The sequence below is a fragment of the Accipiter gentilis genome, chromosome 6 (genome assembly GCF_929443795.1).
Source record: "Accipiter gentilis chromosome 6, bAccGen1.1, whole genome shotgun sequence".
Taxonomy (NCBI): Eukaryota; Metazoa; Chordata; class Aves; order Accipitriformes; family Accipitridae; genus Astur; species Astur gentilis.
Window position 1 is genome coordinate 26,796,464 of NC_064885.1, and position 22,900 is coordinate 26,819,363.

General features: G+C 40.2%; 2 protein-coding genes across 4 annotated transcripts in view; one reads left to right on the forward strand and one right to left on the reverse strand.

Moving 5' to 3' along the window:
* Positions 1-7,711, forward strand: part of FBXO36 (F-box protein 36) — a 33,350-nt gene extending 25,639 nt beyond the window's left edge. Inside the window, 2 exon segments of the mRNA XM_049803202.1 lie at positions 2,102-2,274; positions 6,233-7,711. Of these exon segments, the coding sequence (XP_049659159.1) occupies positions 2,102-2,274; positions 6,233-6,424 (365 nt within the window). The 3' untranslated portion in view covers positions 6,425-7,711.
* Positions 7,712-8,423: 712 nt separating this feature from the next.
* SLC16A14 (solute carrier family 16 member 14) lies at positions 8,424-22,726 on the reverse strand. Of its 3 annotated transcripts, XM_049803192.1 has the most exons (6): positions 22,335-22,726; positions 17,915-18,057; positions 17,368-17,644; positions 16,367-16,510; positions 11,976-12,971; positions 8,424-10,282 (listed from the first exon to the last, which is right to left on the reverse strand). In XM_049803192.1, exons 3-6 carry the CDS (start codon positions 17,627-17,629, stop codon positions 10,134-10,136), a joined length of 1,551 nt encoding a protein of 516 aa, XP_049659149.1. In that variant the 5' UTR covers positions 17,630-17,644; positions 17,915-18,057; positions 22,335-22,726; the 3' UTR covers positions 8,424-10,133. The 3 variants fall into 3 exon arrangements, with proteins under 3 accessions (XP_049659149.1, XP_049659148.1, XP_049659150.1); XM_049803191.1 differs by lacking the exon at positions 22,335-22,726 and having other exon boundaries at positions 17,915-19,699; XM_049803193.1 differs by lacking the exons at positions 8,424-10,282; positions 22,335-22,726 and adding an exon at positions 10,772-11,269 and having other exon boundaries at positions 17,915-19,699.
* Positions 22,727-22,900: the final 174 nt, after the last annotated feature.

Genomic DNA, 22,900 nt, shown 5'->3' on the forward strand with positions numbered 1-22,900 from the left:
GCTGTAAACATCTGTGTTTGTTTTGAAATGTTTTCTTTTCTTTTTGGATAGTGAAGTAAGGTATCATTAGTTTCTTTGCATAATCTTGATAGAGCCAAGAGGGAAGAGCAAGATTTTGTATATGGCTAGATTTTCATTATGGTTTTGCAAAGATGGAAAATTAATTGATGATAGTGTAGGGCAAGAGAATAGAGGTCTATTCACATTTTTGGATAAGTGAACAAATAGTACAAGTCATCAAGTAGTAGCTAGCACTCATAGGATGAAAATCTCACAGAAAACCTGAAGTTTAAGATACTTTCACAGTTAGTTCATCATTAGCTGCAGATACATTTTATAAAGCAAGATAAATACAGTTAAATATATTTTAAAATAGCCAAACAAGATCACATTATTTCTAGAAATAGATAATTTTCAAGAAAATATTAAGGAGCAGCAAATATTCATGTGGTAGCCTGCTTAATCATTCAACATGAAATAGATGCAGACTACAAGCATTATTATCATCATCCCTAGTATGCAAAGATTTGGATCATTCTTACGTATCAGCTTGAATTAGATCAGCCAGACAATTTTTAGTTGACTGTGTAGATCGTTTTTCTACTTGTATAAGGAATTTGAGGAAAATTGCAAACTATATAGAACTGAGATGCTTGGAAAGCAAAAAAGTAAATGAGAGCTACCAGCAAACTGTTGGCGCTTGCAGTTTTATATAGCAACATAAAAGAAAGCTTGAACAGTATTGGGCCATCTATGCAATGACATAAAGGAAGATAAGGTGGTAGCTTCTTTTTACATCATTACCTCAGGAATATTTGGAACAAAAAGAGAAGAGAAAAATCTTAACATCTTAACAGTGAAATCTTGTAATTTGGAAAGCTCTTTCAAATGTATTCATATAAGCTTGAGGTTTGTAACTAATCTTACAAAATATTTTGGAAGGAAAACTGCTGCATCAAAATTGGATGCACTTACTGGGTATAGTCAGTATAGTTTCAATTTTTATGATTCTGTTTTTCTTTCCTTTTATGACTAACATACATGAGAAGATAGACTCTGGTTGGTTAACCAAACCAAACAAAAAATCCCCAAAACAACAACAACAAAAATCCCCACTTCAGGTGCATTAGAATAATTTCATAATACAAAAAAATAGCAATTCTGCTTTAAATTTAAATTTTGATCCCTGTGTCCCTGTATGAAAAGAAAAAACAAAAAGTCCTTTACAAATCTGGATGACTGCATTCATGTCATCACATCTTAGGAAACAACATGCAGCTCCAAAATTTACCCCTGACCATTCATTAGAAGTGTAGCAAATTGAATTCAGGATCCTGTTTTATAATGAACTAGTATTTTTATTGAAGCAATTTGATAAAATAGATAAATGATCTGAAGAAACTGTGTTAAATTCAAAAGGCCAAGTTCCAAGTTGGACACTGAAACAGAATGTATGAATGCAGGATGGGGAGTAGCTCACGAAGTAGCAGATGTATAGAAAAGAATTTGCCATTGTACTGGATCACGAAGTGAATGAGGCAAAAAATGTCATGTCACTGTAGAAGAAAACTGTTTTCAATTTCATTCTAATGGTTTAACTGTACCTACATAAGACAAGAAGCAGAAGTACAGGGACTCTTAATGTCACAACCATCATTATTTTCCTTAAAGCATACAACTGAAGTACTTTTTTCAGTTATTTTACTAACATCCTGAGTAAATAGCACAGTCTTAATGTAAATAAATACATGTGTGTGTGGAAAGGTGGACAAAATGGATCTGGACAAGTTTCAGTTCCTCAGATGAGACAAGAGTTTGCTGTCTACTAAGCAATGTACAGTTTTTTTAACTAAAGCCTTGTTTTACTACGTAGGCTTCCTGGATGACACTAGTAACTCTTGAGATGAATTGAAATACTATAAATTACTAATGTTCAATATAAGATTCGTTATTTTCTCTAGAAAATATTTTAAAAATTTGAGCTGATTTTTCTGATTTTTTTTTTTTTTAAGATGTATCTGGATAATGTGGGATTATTGGGAAGAAACTTCAGGCTTTTACAAATCTGTTGTCTCTTGGGTTTTGGTTTTTTTTATCACAGTTCAGATTGCTATAGTGTTTGGTGCCAAGGTTCTGGAACATGTCCTCAATCTGTGCTGAGGTAACTATGACTTCCTGGAATGGCTTCCTGTCCCATTGCTCCTGTACATCATTTCCTTTCTGGAGCTTGAAGATATTGCCAGGCTTTCTCAAGTTCCACGCAGATTTGAAATGGTAAGAAAAAAAAATTCTATTTTAAAATTGTTAGCTTAGCTGCGCAGCATGTTTGTTTTGATTCATCTCACGTTTAATATCATCATCAACCTGTGTGCTTTACTTAAAGTTTGAGACAATAAATTAATCATCTGTATACAAACAACTGAATGGGTGCAATAGAAGCTAGATCTTGGAAAGGCTGTTAGAGAGACTGTGCTTATCCTGTAAACTTTTGTTGCATATAATAAACACAGTGATCCAGATAATTCCATTGTAACCCATGGTTGGGTGTTATGCACTACTTCCAGGATTAACTATTTGAAATGTAGAACCTGTGCTTTGCATTATGATTTGTATTATTGTAATGTCTAGAAACTTCAACCACACACCAGGATCCCCTTATGCTAGACTCATTAACACAAAAAAGCACAAAAAAGTCATTGTCTTTCCTAGGAAGCTTACATTTTAAGTCTTTGACAAAAGACAAGACACAAGGGAAGTACATTTTGTTTTCAAGATTTCTGTAGACCTTGCAGCAAGGAGCTGTAAGAAAAGGAGGAAGAGAAAGATGACATTATGCTTGCTTGCTAGGAAGCTCTTTCCAACTATCAGGAAACTATGGGAAATAGTATGAACACGTTGAATTGAAACTTTAAAGAGTGAGTAACAGCAGTTGCCACTATTAGCTGATTGGAGCTACAGGTAGCCTCTCAGTGCTGAATGAGGGGTAACAAATAGGGAGTGATAGCCTGGAAGTCCCAGGAGAATGAGGGCCAATCTGTTGGTGCAAAAAGAGAAAAGTCATAGGATAATTTAGGCTGTGTTGGAAAAGCATTTCAGAGGTCATCTATTCCAACTTCCTGGTCTGTGCAGGGTCAGGTAACTGAAGGGATGGAAAGATGGTATGTTCAGAGCTGTGATCTAGGAACCTTATTTTTGTGGGTCTGAACGTGTCAAAATTACATTTTCTATCCCAGTCAGAGCCTGAGAAAAGGCTGCTGCAGTAACTCAAGCAGGGGGAGCAAAGGGCTTTACCTTATGAAAAATAGGAAGAGAAGTATATTAAAGAGAAAAATAACTTGATTCTTATCCCCAGGGGTGCTGTAGGAGCCTAGAATGAAGCCTGTCAAGTTATGGGTTGTACAGTTACTGAAAACATAAGTAATGGTGAGACTTTAGGAGGAAGATAAAAACAGGTTTAGTCATCTTCAGTCTGATGTGACAGCTAGATACTCTCTGAAAGACTTCAGAGAGACAGATTAACCTTTTAGTTTGCAGAACAGGACCTGTCTCTGGTACAGAGTACATCTCCATATTGCATCAGGATGAGATTACTCACAGGGTTTGTATTATTTTGAGGCTACGTGGCCCAAGTTTTCAAGATAAGTCCTGTGGAAGACTGCTGACAGTTCAAGAGCACGTGGCTGTACTGCTGTTCCTATGGTGTGGCTACAAAGACATTATAGATGCTTTAGAGAGAGAGAGCACAAGAAATAGGAGAAAACACAGGAGAAAATGCCGAGATAGCAAAATAGAGCATGCCATGAATTTAGAGATGAAGGGCAGATGGAGGTAGATAAGCTTGCTGAGTTCCGGGCTTTATTTCAGTTTGAAGATAAAACAGTTGATATTGTGACTGGGAAACAACCGGTAGAGGATGAGAGAATAAAAACAGCTAAAGGAGAGGAAGAGAACGGATAGAAGAGAGGTCAGGAAATTATTTATTAGTATATTTGGAATCCATCTGTCATTTGCAGAGTGTGAGTGCAGTAGGATGAGATGCTGTGGAGGGCAGTAAACTCTTCATTAGTTTAACACAAAGCCTTGGCTATTCTGGAATTTAAGGAAATCCTAGAAAGAATTAAGTTACATAATAATAAAGATAAGATTTTGGCACAATGAAATAACCTATTACAACTAGTAATGCCTTGCTGTCTTTCTCTCATTTCAGCACTATTTTTACAGAATTAAAAATTTGCCCCAATACTATGAGTTTTCATTTCCAGGGTAATTTTTGTGTAGGCTGGAACGCTGCTCTCTCTGGAATTATAAAATAGCATATTCGGGTTTTCAAATAGGAAAAAATAGAACAGTCTCTCCACTCAGGACTGAAAAATAGAGTGTGAAAGGCTCTGTACGTCCATCCCGTGCAATGCATCCTCGTAGGCTGAACTAAACAGGTATCTCCATTTGTTACCCAAAGCATGGCATTTCTCCGACTGTGTTGTTCTGAGCGTAAATCCTGCTCTCCAGAGTATTCAGATGCTTTCAATATGTGTTTCAAAGTATTTTAGATTTTTGCTAGGTACTGTTTTTAAGTATGGTAAAAGAAACTCCATCTCAAATGAAGCAAAGTACCGAAGTCCTCCACCGTTCAAGCACTGTGTAGTTTTCCAAACACTTTTTGAGCAAACCGCTAGATTGTGATGTCTCCCAGCACAAGCTCCGGATAGGATTCGTTTAGTTTATTTCGTACAAGGTCTTTAGATAGCCAAAACGGTCAAAATTAAACCGCAGAGAGAAAAATACTTTTTTCTATGAGCTGGAGGGAGCTACTCCCGCCAGAGGGAGCCAGGCTCCCAAGGAAGCCCGCGGTGAGCGCCGGCTCCTCGCCGCTGGCCGGGCAGGGCTGCCCCGCCGGGCAGCTCTTGCCTCTGATTTACAGAAGGGAAGGTCTAATTCTTAGGACGCAATTCAGAAGCCATTGGCGCGGAAAGAAAACCACAATAATGACAGTGATTATCTCTTTTTCTTTCTGTATGTTGTTTTGTTTTGTGGGTTTTTTTAATGGAACACTGCATTTGGAAATACAGATAGATGATACAAAAAAACAGTCTCCACTATTTTTAACCTAATGATCTCCATTTTTCATAGGAACAGCAGAATGGTGACAGATGGAGAGCAAGAGGAAATTTTTAAAATGCATATGTTTTCATTTCAGCACTTCCACAGCAATTTTGCCCCAATAATCCCTGCTTTTCCTTTGCTAAAATGCGCTAGCATGTTGTGTGTGCCTGCCTCACAATTCAAGAACAACAAAAATAGGACCACACATGCTCTGATACAGCTTTGCTGTAGTCAGTGAATTAAGTAGTTTAGGGTATCCAGCTACATCAGCAGTATGTAACAGAAGTTATACCAGGACTTTTGCTTTTCCATTTCTGTTACTATTTGTGACAGACATACCAGCCACTTGCATCGGAGTCACCTAATACAACTCCACTTAGGTCCCTGCAATTACACATTTAGAAAAGTGGAATATTTGGGGGAAGCATCAATGTTACTCTGCTCTAGTATAACTTACAATGGGTAGATAATATACAATGACACAGAGTATCTTCCTAATTCTTTTTTTGTGATGGTTCTGTCATCTAACAAATTACATCATTTCTTTTCTGTTTATAATATAATGTTTCTGCCCAATTCTGTTTATGGAGTCATTCTGAAAGAAGGAAGCATCTTCTGAGAAACAGGCTTAATCCTTAGTGCTTCTGAAAGCTTCCTAAAATTGCATTTCTGATGAAGTCCAAAGGCACCTTGCTTCTTTTACTTAACCTGAAAACAGATTTATGTTTGTGATGTGATTTCTACATCCTGACAAGTTCTTTGGCATAATCGTATACAGCTTCATTGATTTCAGTGGGGCTGTATGAATTACATACCAGGAGAGTATGTGGCATTACAGCTGCTTTTAGAGTGGCATAAAGGCCTTTGATATCGTACCAAAAGAAGCTTCTCAAATTTTTCACAGAAGAACATGCAATGTCTTGCGTTGGCAACACAGGGCAAAACTTCCATTTATGTCATTGTGAGTTTTAACTAATATTGTGTCTTTCAAGACGAGTGGGCAGCTTGCATTGTAAGTGACCTTCACACAAGGCATCTGTGTTGTCTAAACACGTTTTGTGTAGTAAAATAATCAGCGATGAGTAAGCCAAATCATGATTTTAAAGACTCTGCTTTCTCTTACAACTAGATATGTAACAGTAATGCGCTATGGGAAAATATTGTGGAGAACTTGTGTGACACAATTACACCAGAAATGAAAGAACTTGCCCAGGAAATGGGCTGGAAACAATTCTTCTTCACAAACAGACTCCAGCTACAGCTGCAGCTCCGAAGGAGGAGGCAGAAACAAGATGCTCAGAACAAAAAAACCCCTGAATAACTGAATACATTTTTCATTGAAGCAATTGTTCTAAGGTGTGCATTTGGTGTTTATCAGGTTGGACATACTGACTACTTTACTAGGGAGAGCAGATTATTTTAAGGATTGAGAGAGGAAAAACAAAGTATGTCTTACTAGGAGCAACATATAAATAGTATGTTTAGTATGTTGAGCATCCTGAAATTGTATTATAGTCAGCTTTATAACAGTTACTAGCAATAGAAAAGGTTGTGGCTTCTTTGTACTTCTTTGTTCTGACTTCTCTATTTTGTATATACGCTGTACACAATCCATGTTTTATATCAGATGCTATGGCATTGTCATTATTGCCTTTATAGAAAACCATCTATCATTTCTTAATACAAAAATTGATGATCAATGCTGAGGTTTTTATTGTCCATCATGATAAATCTGCAATGTTTATAGGCAAATAACATGTAGCTGGTTCCGGAGTTTGATGTGTGTTAAAATGTTTTGAAATTAATTATCTAAACTTCAAGTAAATAATAATTTTGCCACCAAGAAGAAACTTCTTTGGTGATCGAGGGTATAGATCAAACAATCATCCTCACCTTGGACAATCCATCAAAATCACGTTTGAGGCACTCTGCCAGAATGGTATACAGGTAAAATTTTTCCTTGGCGTTGCTGATGCAGGTACCTTTGAAAGTAATTGACTTCCATTATTCAAGTTGCATATGTGATAAGAGACATTAGCTATATTACAAGACTGTAACAATGGTTACTTAAGAGTGTTGTAAGATGAAGGCAGTTGTTACTGACATGACTGACTTACTCCAACAATTAGCTTCAGCAATTAAGAGGCCAAATATTACTACTCTGAAAGTACATGTTGATTAATATATCATTTGTCATTGACTAGACTTAAGACCTGAGTATTAAAAACAGCGGTTGCAGTATTTGGATATAATAGTGAAAAATTTGAAGAGTGTATTAGGTTTACAATTTTTTAACATGTCAAGCTTGAATTTTAGAAACCGATTAAAAACTATGAATACAGGGTCCTTATATCATTGTTTCTTTATAAAGTAGTATTTTAATTCTTAAAAGATATTTGCTAATTTAGATTAAGAATATTTTGTTCTACATCAGTATTGAAGCATTTGATGATTGTAGATCTTTCGGTAGAAGAAACACTTAAGTATATTCTTTCCTCTTTGTGACTATTTCCTGTTAGGACAATGACAAATACAAATTTCATGATGTGCATAAACTACTGTATTCATAAAATTTCCGTTCTGTGTAATAAAACACTATGAAATTTAATTTTGCTTTAGAGGGATGATTTTGAGAACTACAGTATGAGAGCAGAGCTACAAAACAACAGATCCTCTTTTCTCACTTTCTGTCAATTTACCACCAATGAATTTTTTCTTAGCATGTGCTCTCATAACAGATTTAGGCAGTTTCAGATTAGGAAACTAGAACCCATGCTAGCCAATATGGACTAAGCGAATATTAATTTAAAATCCTAATTTAAGTTGACTTTGTCAGCCCACCTTCTGTTCTCCTTGATCAACCATGTACCTGTCACTTCTGTTACAAGAAATAAGAACAATCATTTTGCAGAAGAATCTTCATTTTTAAGCTTAAAAAAATGAACTTAATTAGTAAATGAACAGAAAGTGGAATTTGGGGTAATATAAGTTTATTCCCATCATATGGCCTAGTAAGGACTTCTGTAGAAAGATATATTGCAGATATTATAAGTGAACAACATATTATTCATTACAATAATATGCAAATAAAGTTGATTTTGACAAAAGACAAAGTGAAGATCCAAGTATAAAGGGTACATATCTTTCAAAAAGATAAAAAAGGAAATTGAGGGAAATCGTCACTTCAATTTTTATATATTTTACCAATTACTCAGTTAAAATAAACTAGCAGCAGCATTCACACCAAGAAGACATTAAACCTGTAACAGAAGAACTGATGTGAAAGTGTAATTTACATGAACATTTTCTCCAACAAAAAGGCTGCTTGTAAGAAATTACTGACTGCATGTTCACACTGTGTGTTGCAGTTCATTGCCACCTCAGTTGTTTTAATATGAATTTTAAAGGCCATACATAACTATCCTATATGAATGAACTGATTTTAATCTTAAAGTAGTTTGGGGTTTTCTTAAGGTTTTCTTTTTTAACTTGGCTCATTTCAGTGATCTATTTTAAAGTATGTCCTTGCCAACAGTTGTAGAAGTGTGGAACTAAGAAGCCAGTGAATTCCAATATAGAACAATACGAGTTGTGGTTCAGAACTTCTTTTTAACCAAACTTGCAGCTATAAAAAAGATCTGTATAATGACATAATGAACTGTTTCGCAATATTTGTTCAATATAATTGAACAGTATCAATTGGTTTTAAAGAATTCAAGCAGCATGTATCAGTATTAAACTAAGAACCTGATTTGCCATGAAAAGCTTTTCATAAGGCTAGCAGGAAAAAAAACTACAGTAACTTTTATTTGATAGGAAAATTAACATCAGACTCAACTCTCAAAGCTGAAAAAAGTATGTCTCATACCACCATGCAAAACATTCTGCATTGATTACCAGGCGCTTAATGTTGTTTAAGAAAATTTATTTGAATATTTTAAATTGTCTTTAGCTCTTCCATGCTCTGGATTATCTAATTTTCTAGTGAATAAACATCTCAAATCTGACCAGTCTTAGACAGTTCATGGCATACATTATGAGCAGCAACATGACTGTTCATAATGTAAGCTGTTGTTATTAAATTAATTGTAACAAAATTTAGCATGCTGTAGTTCGGTTCTTTCTAAAACTGCATTTGGCCAATTTTGTCTAGCTCTGTTTCTTTGGTACTGTTTACTTGACAAACAAGTCCCATGGAAGGAGTCAATGGCAATGTTACGAAGTTCTACAATACCTCTAATTAGGTAAGCAGCCAGAAACTTCAAACTGTTCCTGGAAACATTTTCCAGTTTGTGAATATTTTCCATATGTTGCCTGGTTTTGCTTTCATGTTTGTTTTACTTCAGAAACATTAAGTGTCACAGCATTTATAATGCCACCTATGTATTGAGGATAGCTACCTTATTATGCAGTTGATACTTTAAAAAAATAAAATTAAAAAATCCTTGAAGTAGAGAGTTGTTTCAGAAAAATATAAGAACTTTTCTTAAGTTTTGCATGACAGAAATAGTAATTTTAATATACTGAATTAACTGAATTATTGTACCAGCATTTCAACAGTACTTGACTAGCAAGGTAAGAAATACAATCATTTTCTCATACTCAGTAACTAATCTTTTATCAGACAGAATACATAGTAGGAAGGACTTTTACAAACCATTCATATTCTGATCAAATTCTCTTGTAGGACTAGTGTAAATCAGGAGTAACTGCACTGCAGTCAATGGAGTTTCACCAATGGGTAGTGGTGAAAAGTTAAAAGAGAAGCAAGGGTAAAGGCTCCTAGCATTGTTCCAATTTTAAGACTAGCAGGGTGCTGTTAATCACTGTATTTGTTAGTCCTAAAGTAAAAGACCTTAACTCATTTTAAAAGCATATTTCTAATAATTTATTGGCATTTTGGAGCACATTTGCTTTTCACTTAAGTACAGCTCAATGTGGTTGGTTCCATAAGAAAAACAGCTTCATACTGTCATACAATAGAAACATGAAAACAAAAAAATTCAGAAAAAAAACTTCTGGAATTTGTTCTACACTTGTGCTTCTTCTGTAGATTTTTCTCTTGGTTGTTTCTTTTGAATACAAGGTTGTATAAGTAAAAATATTATTCCCACCATGTATAGCAAGCCAGATATGTAAAAAGAAAAATCGTATTTATGTGTGATGTCATAGATCCAGCCTGCAAAATAAGGACAAAACATGTTTGTTACAAAGCTTGACAACAAGGTACATTGCATGGGAAAATACGAAAAATACTGCACATTTCTCTCATGACATTTCAGTCAAATCCATAGATGTTGTGTGGAAAAAAGAGGTGGTGATTGTCTCCTCCTCTAGATGCTACTACAAATGGAAACGTAACATTAACAAAATCTCTCGTTCATTCACCAAAACCAGTGTAAAACCTATCTCCTCATTTAAGTATCACAGAAATCTTAAAATAGGACTCTAGCTATGTGCCATCCTAAGAAGCCAAGCAACCTTGTCTCTAACACTGTACATTTTCCAAACAAGTTAAAACAGGTCTGACTTTAAAATAGACATTTTGGAATCCCAAACCAATTAGTTCTTCCACCCTAGTATTGTCTTTGTAAAACGCCTGATATTGCAGGCTAGTTCAAATGCTGTGCTTTGTGCAAGCACACACATTCCCATTAGCTTTCTCAAAGACTCACATACTGATAAAAGACTTTTTAAGGGATACAATCTCAGTACTGCAATTATTCTCACTCCAACCTTAATTCCTTTGCAAAAATACATTAAAGTTAATTCAGAAAGGTTTGAGAGCCCAAAATAGCAAAATTCCCTCATGTCATGCTGGTTGCATTCGGGTGTTACCCCAAGATCAGATGCTTTTTGGACATCAACTACTTGCATCCTGTTTGCTTCGTTACTAATGACCAAATACAAAGACATGTTCAGCACAGACTGAGAGGTGCCAAAGAATATATGGTAGAGTAAAACACTGCTGCTTTTCAAAGGGCACTGAATGGGCTTTCTTCTAAATTTTATCGGCACACTTAGTGGTGAGGAGAGAAGGTGAGAGCGTTGTTGCTTTTCTGGGTTGCTTGTGCTGCCAATAGCTTCAGGTCAGCCTAGTGCCATCCCTGGCTGATCACAGCCATTACTCACAAGGTTTCTTGCTGCTTTCTTCTGATTTGCATCTCTCTAAAAGATAGCTGTAGTCTGGCTATAGTACTGACAATCAGTACCTAGACCTCTTCTGTACTTCCCTGCCTTTTTCTATGAGAAAATTTATAATGAATGTTTGTTTAAATCTAAGTAACTTTAGGGATAACATACATATACTTCTACTTCTGCTGTGGATGACAGTAAAGAGATCATGAGCAGTGCAGTCCCCAAAGTAGGTATTTCTGGCTGAAGGAAGGCAAAACTAAGTTAGTTAAATCAACAGAGTGGTGACACCCAAACACACTTTATAGTTCTTAGGGGTAATACTATGGTACAAACACCTGCCTACCCTGAAGATTATTCATCATTTTTTCATCTAGATAGAGGCATGAGTATATTAGTGCATATACTAAACAAAACACGTAAAAATAGGTTACACTTTTCTCATTTTAAAAAAGTATATGATAATATTCTGAGGACACATACCATTGAAAGGATAGATTGTATTAGATTTGGGGTTATTTGCAAGGATTGTAATTTGTCGTGTGTGAATAGTGAGCTGGTACCCAGCAGATGGGATCTGTAAATTTGTACAATGTAAAGCTGGATGTTACGGTCCATCCTGGAGCAGCTGTAATTTTGTTAACTACATGTACTCATACTATAAGAAAGCTTAATAATATAACAAGTCACATAGTTATTATACAAATATCTGTTGGTTAGCAATTTGAACTTTTTACCTGCAAAGGGTGGTCCAAACAATGCAGATATTCCGTTGGCACAAATGATGATGCCATAGGCATTTGCAAGGTGTTTAGTTCCAACTAAATCTTCAGTCACAACAGGCATTAGAGAAAAATAGCCACTAGAAAATCCTATTAGAGCACAAACCACAGCCAGGCTAATGTATGTTTGCATTAGTGGCAAAGTAAGAATGCAGGTGACCAGGGTAAAGTTAGCCATGAGGAAGACATTCCATGTACTGATGCATGGGAGATCAGAGATGATTCCAAGGATCACTTTACCAAAAATATGAACAATGGCTATAATGGATGTCAAAGGAAATATATTGTTCTGACTAGATAAGTTGTACTGCTTGACTATTTCTGGAAGATGAATAAAGGGAATGACAAAGCTGCTATAGGCAAACAAAGCCCAAATTATAAAGGCCACAAATACTCTATTGGTAAACAGTGATGCAGCTCCAAAGTAGCTTGAGTACCATATTGCAAAGCCCTTCCTGACTGTAACTGTCAGCTGGCTCACTGTCTTAAGAATGCGCAGTCCATACATATTCCTTCCGCTTCTAGATTTACCTCCAATTTCTGTGTGCTGAACACTGTCAAGCACTTCTTCATTTGTTGCTGCTTCTTTTTTTTCTGGTTCTTCACTGAGGACACCGTTAGATTTTATAGTCTCTGCAGAGTGGGACAGAACTTTTGCCTGATTATCTTCACTATTACTTCTCACAACGTATTTTTCACTAACAATGTCTTTGTGAGAGAGTGGTCTCATAAGCGCCCCGCAGACACAAAGGTTCAGGGAGATGGCGCCCTGGATGAACATGGCATTCCTCCACCCAAATTCGATGCAAAGGTACTTCAGTAAGGCAGTCATTAGGAAAGCTCCAAATCCTGTTCCCGTGGTACTGAGTCCCTGTGCAAGCGCTCTTCTCTTCTGAAAATATTGTCCTACCATGACCACTGCAGGCAGATAAACCATGCCACTTCCAATGCCTATGAAAATAAAAACTGAAATCAATCCGAACGTTTTGCCAACAAGATAAAAAGCGATGAAAACCAAATCAGTTTTATTCCCAACTTTTGCGCAAGCATAGTAGTAAAACCGAGAATAAATACTCAATTCTCATGTTAGCTTCCATTTCTGTCTTGTATTTTCCAAAATTTGCAATGCCCATTCCAGTGAGAATACAATACTGCTATTTAACTGCAGGAGAAACTGAAACACATGGAAAATAAAACCTTTAGTTCAGTTCAGCATGACCCCTCTGGGAAGTCCCAAACATCCACCGTAAATCAGTGACAGTTAATATGGGGAAAAACATAAACAAACCCTATTTTAAAATACCTGCATTTTTAATACTTGCATCTGATTGTATCAGTGACCAGAGATTGCTTAGTGGGCCCATCTTGCTGCTTTTGCCTAAGTTCACCAGCAATGAAGATCCAGACTGAGTTTTTGTCCTTGCTTTGTAACTGTGGAGCCACAGTGACCATGAGATAAGTTTCAGGAGACAGCACGGGACGTTAGCCCGGTGGTGGGACCTTGGGTGGCTTCCAGGTTTCTCTTTGGGCACTCCAGGGGAGGGCCACACAGTAGCTGCACAGGCATATCCTTAAAAGGCAGATCTCTAATTTTGTAGAAAACCCCTCACTTGTTTAAAAAACAGGGTATTAATGGTACAGTAGAAAGTGTTGAGAGATGTGCAAACACATCATCAAAGGTAGAAATTGCCCAGTTTTTCTCACAGCAAATTCCTGACAGAGAGGATTTGGACCAGAAGAGGTATATGCAGAAGATGCTTTCAAATTCACTGATTGTAATTTAGAATAGTGTTTTGGGCTTAAAAGTTTTCCTAAATAGCTGATAACATAGCTATGTGCAGCTACAGCATGATCTAGCTACAGCTAGATTGGGGAAAGAGCGGTTATTCCATCAAAGCCTGAAAAAAAGCACCTCAACATCACAGCAGCGTACCTGTTTCGCCTGTTAGAAATATTTCTTTCTTTGCTATGCAAATACATGATCAGGGTTTTATTTTGTACAAGGTCTCCCTCCCCAAACCCAGCCACAAACTCGAAGGAAATCTCTCTGCCCCCGCAGAAGACTGCCTGCTTCCTCAGACACTGGCCTGCCGTTGACTGCTGTGAAAAAACAGCCGGGGCTTGTTCTTGCGTTAGCGTTTACTGCGCTTCCCTGCGCATCCCGAGAAGTAAGACGTTTTTAAAATTGTTTCATCTTATCTTTTCATTCTGTGGGCTACATAGCAAAACGTAGTCTAATTACATGCAAAGGCATGCCACCTTCACAGGTAAATACAGGGGCCAAAGGCCTCGCCACTCCTTTTCCTCACAGATTTGTCACCCTACACCACAACTGCGGTGGCAGGGCCGGCTCTGCTCTCCTCCCCTGGCCCGTGCACAGGGCCTCAGGGGCCATTTTGCCCCCCAGCCCACGGGGACTCCCTGCCGCCACCAGCTCCAGGCGCCCACTCCGGGGCTCCCCAGGATGGTTGATGGGGGAGAAGTCTCCTCTGCGCCCCCTCCACTGCTGCCGCGGAGAGGAGAGCCTGTGGAGCTGAGATGAAGCCATCGGCCAGTAGGTAAGGGGACAAGGCTGTGAGGAGCTGGGCGAGGGTAACCATGCTGAGGTGAGGGGCACTTTGGGAAAGAGGAGCTGAGGCGGCAGGGTGGCTGCGGCTGGGGGAACAAGGTTGGGATCGTAGGGACGTACTGTGCGAGGGCATCTGGAAAGGCGGGTCACCAATGGGGAGAACAGGAGCCATCAGTAAGCCCGCAAGCCTTGCATGGAGGCCCAGAAGTGACCGCAGCAGGAGGCAGCCACCATAAGTGAACAGCAGTCTTCTATCTAGCAGCCATGAAAACATGAAAGAAACTTCCCTGAGGCGACAGTGAGTGAGGCGACTGTGAGCAAGGCGGGGGGGGAGTGGACGGGGGCTGAGGCGGCTCACCTGAGGGTGAGGGGCTTATGAGTGCAGGCATGGTGCGTGAGGAGATGGTGAGCAAGGGCATCTCAGGCACCTCTACACCAGTTTTCTGGCCAGAATTACTCATGCAACAGCATCTCACTTCTTCACCTCATGTAAAAACTTGCCTCGGATTTTTTCTGAAAATATGACTTTCATCCCTCTTTAAATTCTCCGCATAATCTCTGCCTTTTGGCTGATATTTTGTGTATGCTCTTTCTGAAAAGCAGCAAGGGCTGAAAGAGTGTGTAGATTCCTGTCTGCTTGATTATATTCAATATATATGGAAACAGAAATTCCAAAAAGGGTGGAACCCTGCCTGTAATTATTGTTTGTTGTTCAGGAATTTACATTACTGAAATCTATGGTATGGGTATGCTATTGAGGCTGGGATAGAGTTAATTTTCTCCATAGTAGCTCATATGGTGCTATGTTTTGCATTTGTGACCCAAACACTGTTGATAACACAGGGACGTTTTAGCTGTTGCTGGACAGTACTTACACAGCATCAAGGGCTTTTCTGTTTCTCACATGGCCCCGCCAGTGAGTGGGCTGAGGGTGCACAAGAAGCTGGGAGAGGACACAGTGGGACAAGTGACCCCAACCGACCAAAGGGACACCCTATACCATATGACGTCTTGCTCAGCAATAAAACTGGGGGAAAGAAGGAGGAAGGGAGCATATTCGGAGTTGTGGCATTTGTCTTCCGCAGTAATGGTTACACTTGATGAAGCCCTGCTTTCCTGGAAATGGCTAAACACCTGCCTGCCCATGGGAAGTAGTGAATGAATTCCTTGTTTTGCTTTGCTTGTGCATGCAGCTTTTGCTTTACGTATTAAACTCTTTATCTCACTTTTACCCTTCTGATTCTCTGCCCCATCCCACTGCACGAGAGTAAGCGAGCAGCTGTGTGAAGCTTAGCTGCCTACCAGCAGGAACCCACAATGCCCTTTAAAATGGGTTTTGAAGCAGTACATAGTTATCATAATCTGGTACTTTATTAATGTGAAGCATCTCCTGTAGAAAACATTTGCTGTTTCTTCCTGTGACAAAGAGAGGAGTTAGTTAGCTAGATATGTAATTCAACAGTGTTTTATCATCTTTCAATTCTACTCGTTAGAGTTTGGGTTACATTAATTCTTCTAACTGAAAATGTCCTGTAATACATTCACTTGGGAGAAAGTGATAAAAACACCACCTTCACATGGCAGACTTAAATGACAACAAAAGTCATTGGGCCCAATCCACAGCGTAAATAAGTTTTCTGAAAAGGTAACAGGCTGTAAAGAGTGAAGGAAAAGCTGGAATAACTTTACAGTCTAACTTCCTGTTTACTCACACAGGTAACCTTCAAAGGAATCAAAAATAACTGAAAGAACTTTCAAATGTTAGTACAGCTCTTACCGGCTGTCACTCCAAACGTAAGGAAGAGGTAGTGCACATTTGAGGCATAAGCACTCAGTATCCAACCTAGGGCATTCAATATCCCTCCAATTATAGCTGTCTTGCGGCACCCACACATGCTGATGAATAAACCAATGAAAGGACCTGTTAAAAAACATGAAAAAATGACGAATTATTTATTTAATTCTCTACACTCTTTAATATTTTTCACATGAAGATTCATAATGTTTTAAACAAAATGTTAAACATCAGGCTACTCATGCAATTCAGTTTATTTTCTCATTGCTGTTTAAAATTGTAGAAAGAAAAATTCAACCCACTGACCAAATACTTAGGACATACCTACAGGACCTAAAATCAAAGTTGCCCCATGAAGAAGGGACAGTTTAAACAGAGTAAGAAACTGAAACCGTTGCTCTCAATACTAAAGCTGTGGGAGTGCAGGCCTTTTTCACAAGTAATTAGAAAGTAAACATTTTATTTTGTTTTCAGTGGAATATTTTAGGCAGACCTAAATACAACTTTTTCAATCTTAATTTAGGGAGACAGAATTGTGTATGTACATATATACACAAACATACCCCTCCAGATATTATTTTGGGTTGATCCAATCACAACTTAAAAAATAAATTTTAGTTCAGCTGCCAAACTGAAATATAAACTGTCCAAATTCAACATTTTCTCCTTCCAGATAGATTACGGGGAGGACCAGAAGCTTCACAGATCATATGTTTTCTTAATTCTAGTGAGACTTTGAAGTCATAGGCATCCTTTCCTGCTCATGCTGTCTCCTGGAGTAATTGCCTTCTCTGTCATCTTCCCTGTTGTTCCCTTTCTCCCTCTAATTTGTAAAATTTGTCCTGGTGACTTTAAAAAGGCAGCTTAGGAGAACTTGGGCAGCTCTGCTAATAAAATGGAAAACTGTAAGAAAATACTTGAGGGATGAGTAGCAAACATATTCTAAAAATTTATGTAGTTTTGAAATAAATTATGGAACATACCCACAATAAGTGTAATGCCCATGCTGAGGGAGCTAACCCATGCTGTTAAGCCACGACTTTGGTTAAACTCTTCAAGCCATTCCATGTTGAGTATTCCAAGGGCCATTTGGGACCCCATGATAAGTATGTGCACAAGGAAAGAGGAAAGTACAATCATCCAAGCCCATCCTCCATCGATGTTTGGATTAGGCTTAACTGGCTTACTTCCCACTTTTGAGTCATCTCCAAAATCGTATCCAATATCCTCTCGACTAGCATACATTTTCTCCACAGTATTCTGAAACAAATGCAGTAAATACCTTTAAAATACATACAAAATGATCAGATTTTGTAGTTTGGTTATAGTGAATAGCATAAATCACTAGCGTATTTCACCACTGTGGTTTAGTGCAGTTGTAAAGTGAATACTGGGTTTTCATTGTTCAAATCTAAGATGCTTAGAAAATTCTCTAATTAAGGTATTTCTTATTATCATGGCTGTCTATGCAGGAGTATTTACAGGTTGACAGTAGGCTGCATTATTTCCATTACTATACACTTTACTTACTTGTAGGTGGCTGAGAGCTCTCACTCTTCATGGGTTGACTGTGGTCACAAAAATAGACTGGTCTCTCCCTGTATATTCCTTCTCTGTATCAACTTCTGCTGTCCCCGTAAGATTATGTGCCTTTGTGTTCAAGTTGATAAAAGCTTGGAATAAAAAACAAGGAAATCCTGAAGAGGCAGGCAGATGAAGTTACTGTATCTTCAGAGGAAAACAGTTCTGAGATGTGTTTCTTCCTTAGTAGTGGAAGAACAAGAGTGAAGACAGAGAAAGATAAAGATTTAAGGTTCTTGATTTTCAAAATGCTTTGCTTACATAAATTACAACAAGGGGATTGTTACTACCTCTCTGGCAAGCTTTTTATTAGAGTCAGTTTGACAAACAGTTTGCTATTATGCTTTCAGTTTCCACATAGTATTAATCCATATTATCCTACTAAAACCAAATAATTATTCCAAATTCATGTCAATGCCTATCAGAATCAAACTGAGGGGCAGAGTTATCTGCATAGGTGTATGTAGGATAGCTTAATTTGATTACTTTGATTTCTTCCATTGTTACTGTAAGTGATTGCAACACAATGTGGAAATAATTTCAAAACCATTTTTAATTGATTAACAGGCAAGGTGCAGAACCCAGTCTTCCCTCCCTCTGATTTCTGCTGCAACATACTGAAATGTTACCCAACTGTGGAGCACCACATTGGTTTCCATGGAGACTAGAAATGTAATGATACAAATTACCAGAGATGGTAATTTTTTGTCTTCTCTTCTTCTCTGGAGAAATAAAAAGAGCCATCAGCTTCACAACAGTCAAAAGAGAGAACAAAGTTATCAAAAACTGTTTAAAAAAGCTCCTTATGTATTCTGTGAGCCCTCAGAAGGTGTGCCTCAGGGCTAGGTCCTCACTACTGAAAACAGGCAGTCAATGGAGTAATTCAGATTCGGTACTAACTGAAAAATTGGGCTGTTGTCTTTAAATACATGAGCATATTTTGCTTCTTAAGTTACTACCTTTCCAAACTATTTTACTTTTTTTGTTATTGCTAGATAAACATACAGAGAAGGCCTTGAAGTATTTCATACTAATACATAGATGGAGTTTGAGCTAATTGGTCAAAACTACCGTTTCTTTCACAGATAACAGTGAAAACCTGCTTATATATGTAATCTCTGCAGACTGGCTGCTGGGTAAGTTACCTTTGTAGTTAAGTGCCACATATTCCTTACTTGCAGTACAGGTAATTATGTGTAACTAAGGGCAGCTTGAACGTGTAGGTTCCTCCAAGAGCACAATGATTTGCCTCATACACTGAGTTGGAGCTAAAATATGATGTACTCCTGATATCAACTTTTTCATAGACGGATACTCTTTACAGACGAAGTTGTCACTAGTCCTAACTTGGCCATGGAAGGTATTGGTGACACAGTGAGGATGAACTGTGCACATTGAATACTTGCCGCACGAGCAGATAAGCTGGGACCAGTTGATGAGTCCATACCTGGGTGCCAGTGGAAACACATACTGAAATGACTTTCTGGCTTTTTCTTTCCGAATCAAGAGGCAGAGAGAAGGGAGATTATGCTTAGAGGTCTTTCTAGAGGTCCTGCAGGGTGTTTTGAGGCAGGAAGGGCAGCAGGGCAACAAGTCAGAGCCACGCGATGGTGCAGACTTTTTCTTGAACATAAGAGGACAGCCTGGGACAGCCTTAGTTAAATTTATACTTCATCCTTCCTCTACAGAGGGTAGGTCTTAAAGATGACATCTCAACTCTCCCCTGTTAGTGTACTTGGAGCTAGATCCCCCATTGATGTAATTTATATGACTACTTACGGAGGATTCAGCCCACTCACAAGAGAGAGAAATACTAACTGCATAAAGATAATAAAGATCGTGAATAATCATGTTAATGGGAAATAATCAGAAGTAGCAGAATGAAGGAAAACTGCAAGCTGTTTAGCATGCTCTGTATAAGATTAATGAAAATGTATGATGGATCTTACAGTATGTCTTAGATAATGGAATACAAAATTATGCAACTGAAGATTCAGAGTCAGGATTAAATGTGGAGCCTCACCTTTCTCTTTCATGCTTTTGACTGTTTTTGTGTGCACATGAATGCTGACACTGGATACAGAAATTTTCTTCTTTGGACAGGAAATAGATACATCTTTCATACATCTTAAATTATTTAAAGCAGAAATAATTGACATTGAGATGCAAAGATATGACACTCGTTTTTGCAATCTTACTGACAGAACGGGCTCAGATTGAGTAGTTGCAAGTTAATGCCATGCTTGCATCAACACCCACAAATCTTCAGAAAATGCATGTATTTTCCCTTTGAACCAGATTCTTCCTTATTATTACCTTTATGCGATTAATTTTCCACTAACATCACAAGTTCAGAGTGAATAAAAGCAGGGACGGTCATTTCCAATAATTGCACAAACTCTCAGGCTCTGGATAAAGCAAGGACGGGGTGTCTGAATCCTCTCCCCACTACTGCCTTATCGCCCCGTGGCCTATTGGCACCCAGGAGAAATGCACTTACCTGCCCTCAGCCTTCTTCCCACACCACCACACTGCCAAGAACACAGTATCACGGAAGGCAGAGAAGCCCAGGGGGCTCTTTGCCATTGTGAAATCCTAGAGAAACTGCAATGAAAATGACAGCAGCTGATTTGGGAAGCCAGCCCTATTTCCCCAGTGAGCAAGGTAGTAAAGACCCACTCACAGTAACGGTGTTTCAATACAGCCCCTCACAAGGGATCACGCTTAAAGGCAGAATCATCTGGATTCTTGTTTGGTCAGCTGGAGAGCTAGATTTTTTTTTCAGAAAAGCTTTTTATATTGTATGCACACACAGCATGCAGAGCTCTTAGAAAACGGGCCCAAACATTAGTGCCCACAAAGATGCGGAGCTTTTTTGAAAATCTGAGTCATGAGCTATTTTAGGGACAAATGCAGGTGCTGTAATAAGGCCAAATTAGCAGCAAAACACCCAAGCTCCCTGTACCATCAGTGGAGCTACGGCTCTCTAGCTTGTAGTTGAACTGGAGCATCGAAAAACATCTGATCTTGATAGAAAAAGTCCGTTTGATGAGTAATTTACATATACTTGGGTAACCTCTTCCAGTACCTGATTGCCCTAGTGTTAAAAGTATAGAATAAAATAGTGCTTTAAAGGCACTTCCAATGGCTAACTCATAAACACATTATAAATAGTAATGAGTTTTGATTCACCGTATTCCCAGTAGACATGCCACACGTAATTATTTCTCTTTTGAAGACATACAGAAAAAACATTGTTAAAAACATAGTTTATTTTGGGTGTCATAAGTTTTGGCAGTCTAACTTGAGCTTGCTAATACGCTAAGTACTTCAGTTGTCGATGACTTCACTGGAGATGTGGATAGTAGCCACTGCTGCAGATCAGAGCCACAGCGCGTTACCTGTGCACGCCCAGCAAGGAAGAGCAAATTGGGGAAATTAAACCTTTACAACGCTAACTGCCAGGGTTACAAGTTTGCATGAAGTTGCACACTCGGGTTGCTGCCCTTCTGCCTGCCAGGGCTGTTTCCCAGGCCCTGCTCCCCAGGCCCTGCTCAGGCGGCCTCTCCGGGAGACCCCCTCGGTGCTGTTGCGCCTCAGTGCGACCCACCAGTGGTCCCGCGTCCCCTGGGACGGCGGGAATAGGCTCAGGTAGTAAACATTCTTCTCCCCTTGGTGCCAACGGAAAGGGCAGTTTGCATCAGGGGCTGTACCTCTACTCGGTAAACGGTTACAGGCAGCTACAGGAGCAGCCCGACGGGCAGGGGATATACTTCCCCCCTGCCCACCCCCCCACCCCCCAAGATAATAAATTTGGGAGCTTTACATGTTACGGCTTCCCCAGCATTCAAGCTGAGCTCATCCACGCCAAACGCTGCTCCGACGGGGAGCGCTGCCGTCCCCCGAGCCCCGGGCTGGCACGGGGCCGCCGCTTGTCGCAGAGCCGCCGCGCAGGGACGGGGGCGCGGGCTCGGGCGCAGCCGCCTCGCCGGCCCGCGGGGGCTGCGGCGGCGCGGCCGGGCGGCGGGGCGGCGTTTGGGGGGACGGCGCGGCTGCAGGCGCCGCCCGCCCGCCCGCCGGAGCACAAAGGATGACCGCTAGTTACCCCGCTTCGGCGGCGGCGGCGGCGGCGGCGGCGGCGGCGGCGGCGGCGGCGGCGGCGGCGGCGGCGGCGGCGCTCCCAGCGCGCCGCGGCACGGAGGGGCCGCCGCCTCCCGCCGGCCCCGCGGCCGCGCTGCAGCGCGCCGGGCCAGCCCGCCTCTGCCGCGGGCGGCGCGGCTGTCGCGCGTTCTCCTGCCCGCGCCGGTGCCGGTGCCGGTGCCGGCGCCGGCGCCGTGCGGCGGCTCCCGGCTCCTCCCGAGGTACTCACCGCGCCGGGCCCCGCCAGCGCCGCCGCCCCAGCCCGCCACGGCGCCGAGCCCCCGCTGTCAGCCAAACCCGCGGCGCGGCTCCGCTCCCCGAGCGCTGCTGCAGGCTCCGATGTCCACCTGCGCCCGGCTCCGCTCAGCCGCCCGCGCCACTTCAGCCTCGCCCCCGCTCGCCGCCCCGGGGCTTATTTTCTGTAGCAGTCTGGCACCGGTCTTGGGCCTCTTGCCCCCCAGGCAGCTCGTCTTCTGCACCGCCTCGTCTCCATTCCCTGCAATTTCAAATCTCCACGCTCTTTCATTCCTGCGATACCGGCTAATTCTGGTTTGGCGGAGGAGATTTGCAGTCTTCTCACATGCACACTCTTGTGGCTGAATGAAGTTTATGGCTGCACAGGTTATCGCCGGAAATTCACATCTGAGCGAGTTAGAGGATATAACCCAATAAAAGCAGCCAGTATCAAGATCGTAATGGCCGTTGGATTATGTTTACTTCAGAGAGGCTGGTTGAATTCATGTAGCCAAACCACGCTAAGAATGAAGCTTGAAAGCTTCATTGTATAGTACCTTA

What these genes read in the sequence shown, in the direction of transcription:
- SLC16A14 (XM_049803192.1), bottom strand. Translation starts at nt 17,629, where the DNA reads ATGTATGCTAGTCGAGAGGATATTGGATACGATTTTGGAGATGACTCA. An exon ending in TACGTTTGGAGTGACAGCCG is followed by an intron (nt 12,972 to 16,366) that starts GTAAGAGCTGTA and finishes TTATTTTCATAG; the next exon opens with GCATTGGAAGTGGCATGGTT. An exon ending in GTTTGGACCACCCTTTGCAG is followed by an intron (nt 10,283 to 11,975) that starts GTAAAAAGTTCA and finishes CTTATTTTGCAG; the next exon opens with GCTGGATCTATGACATCACA.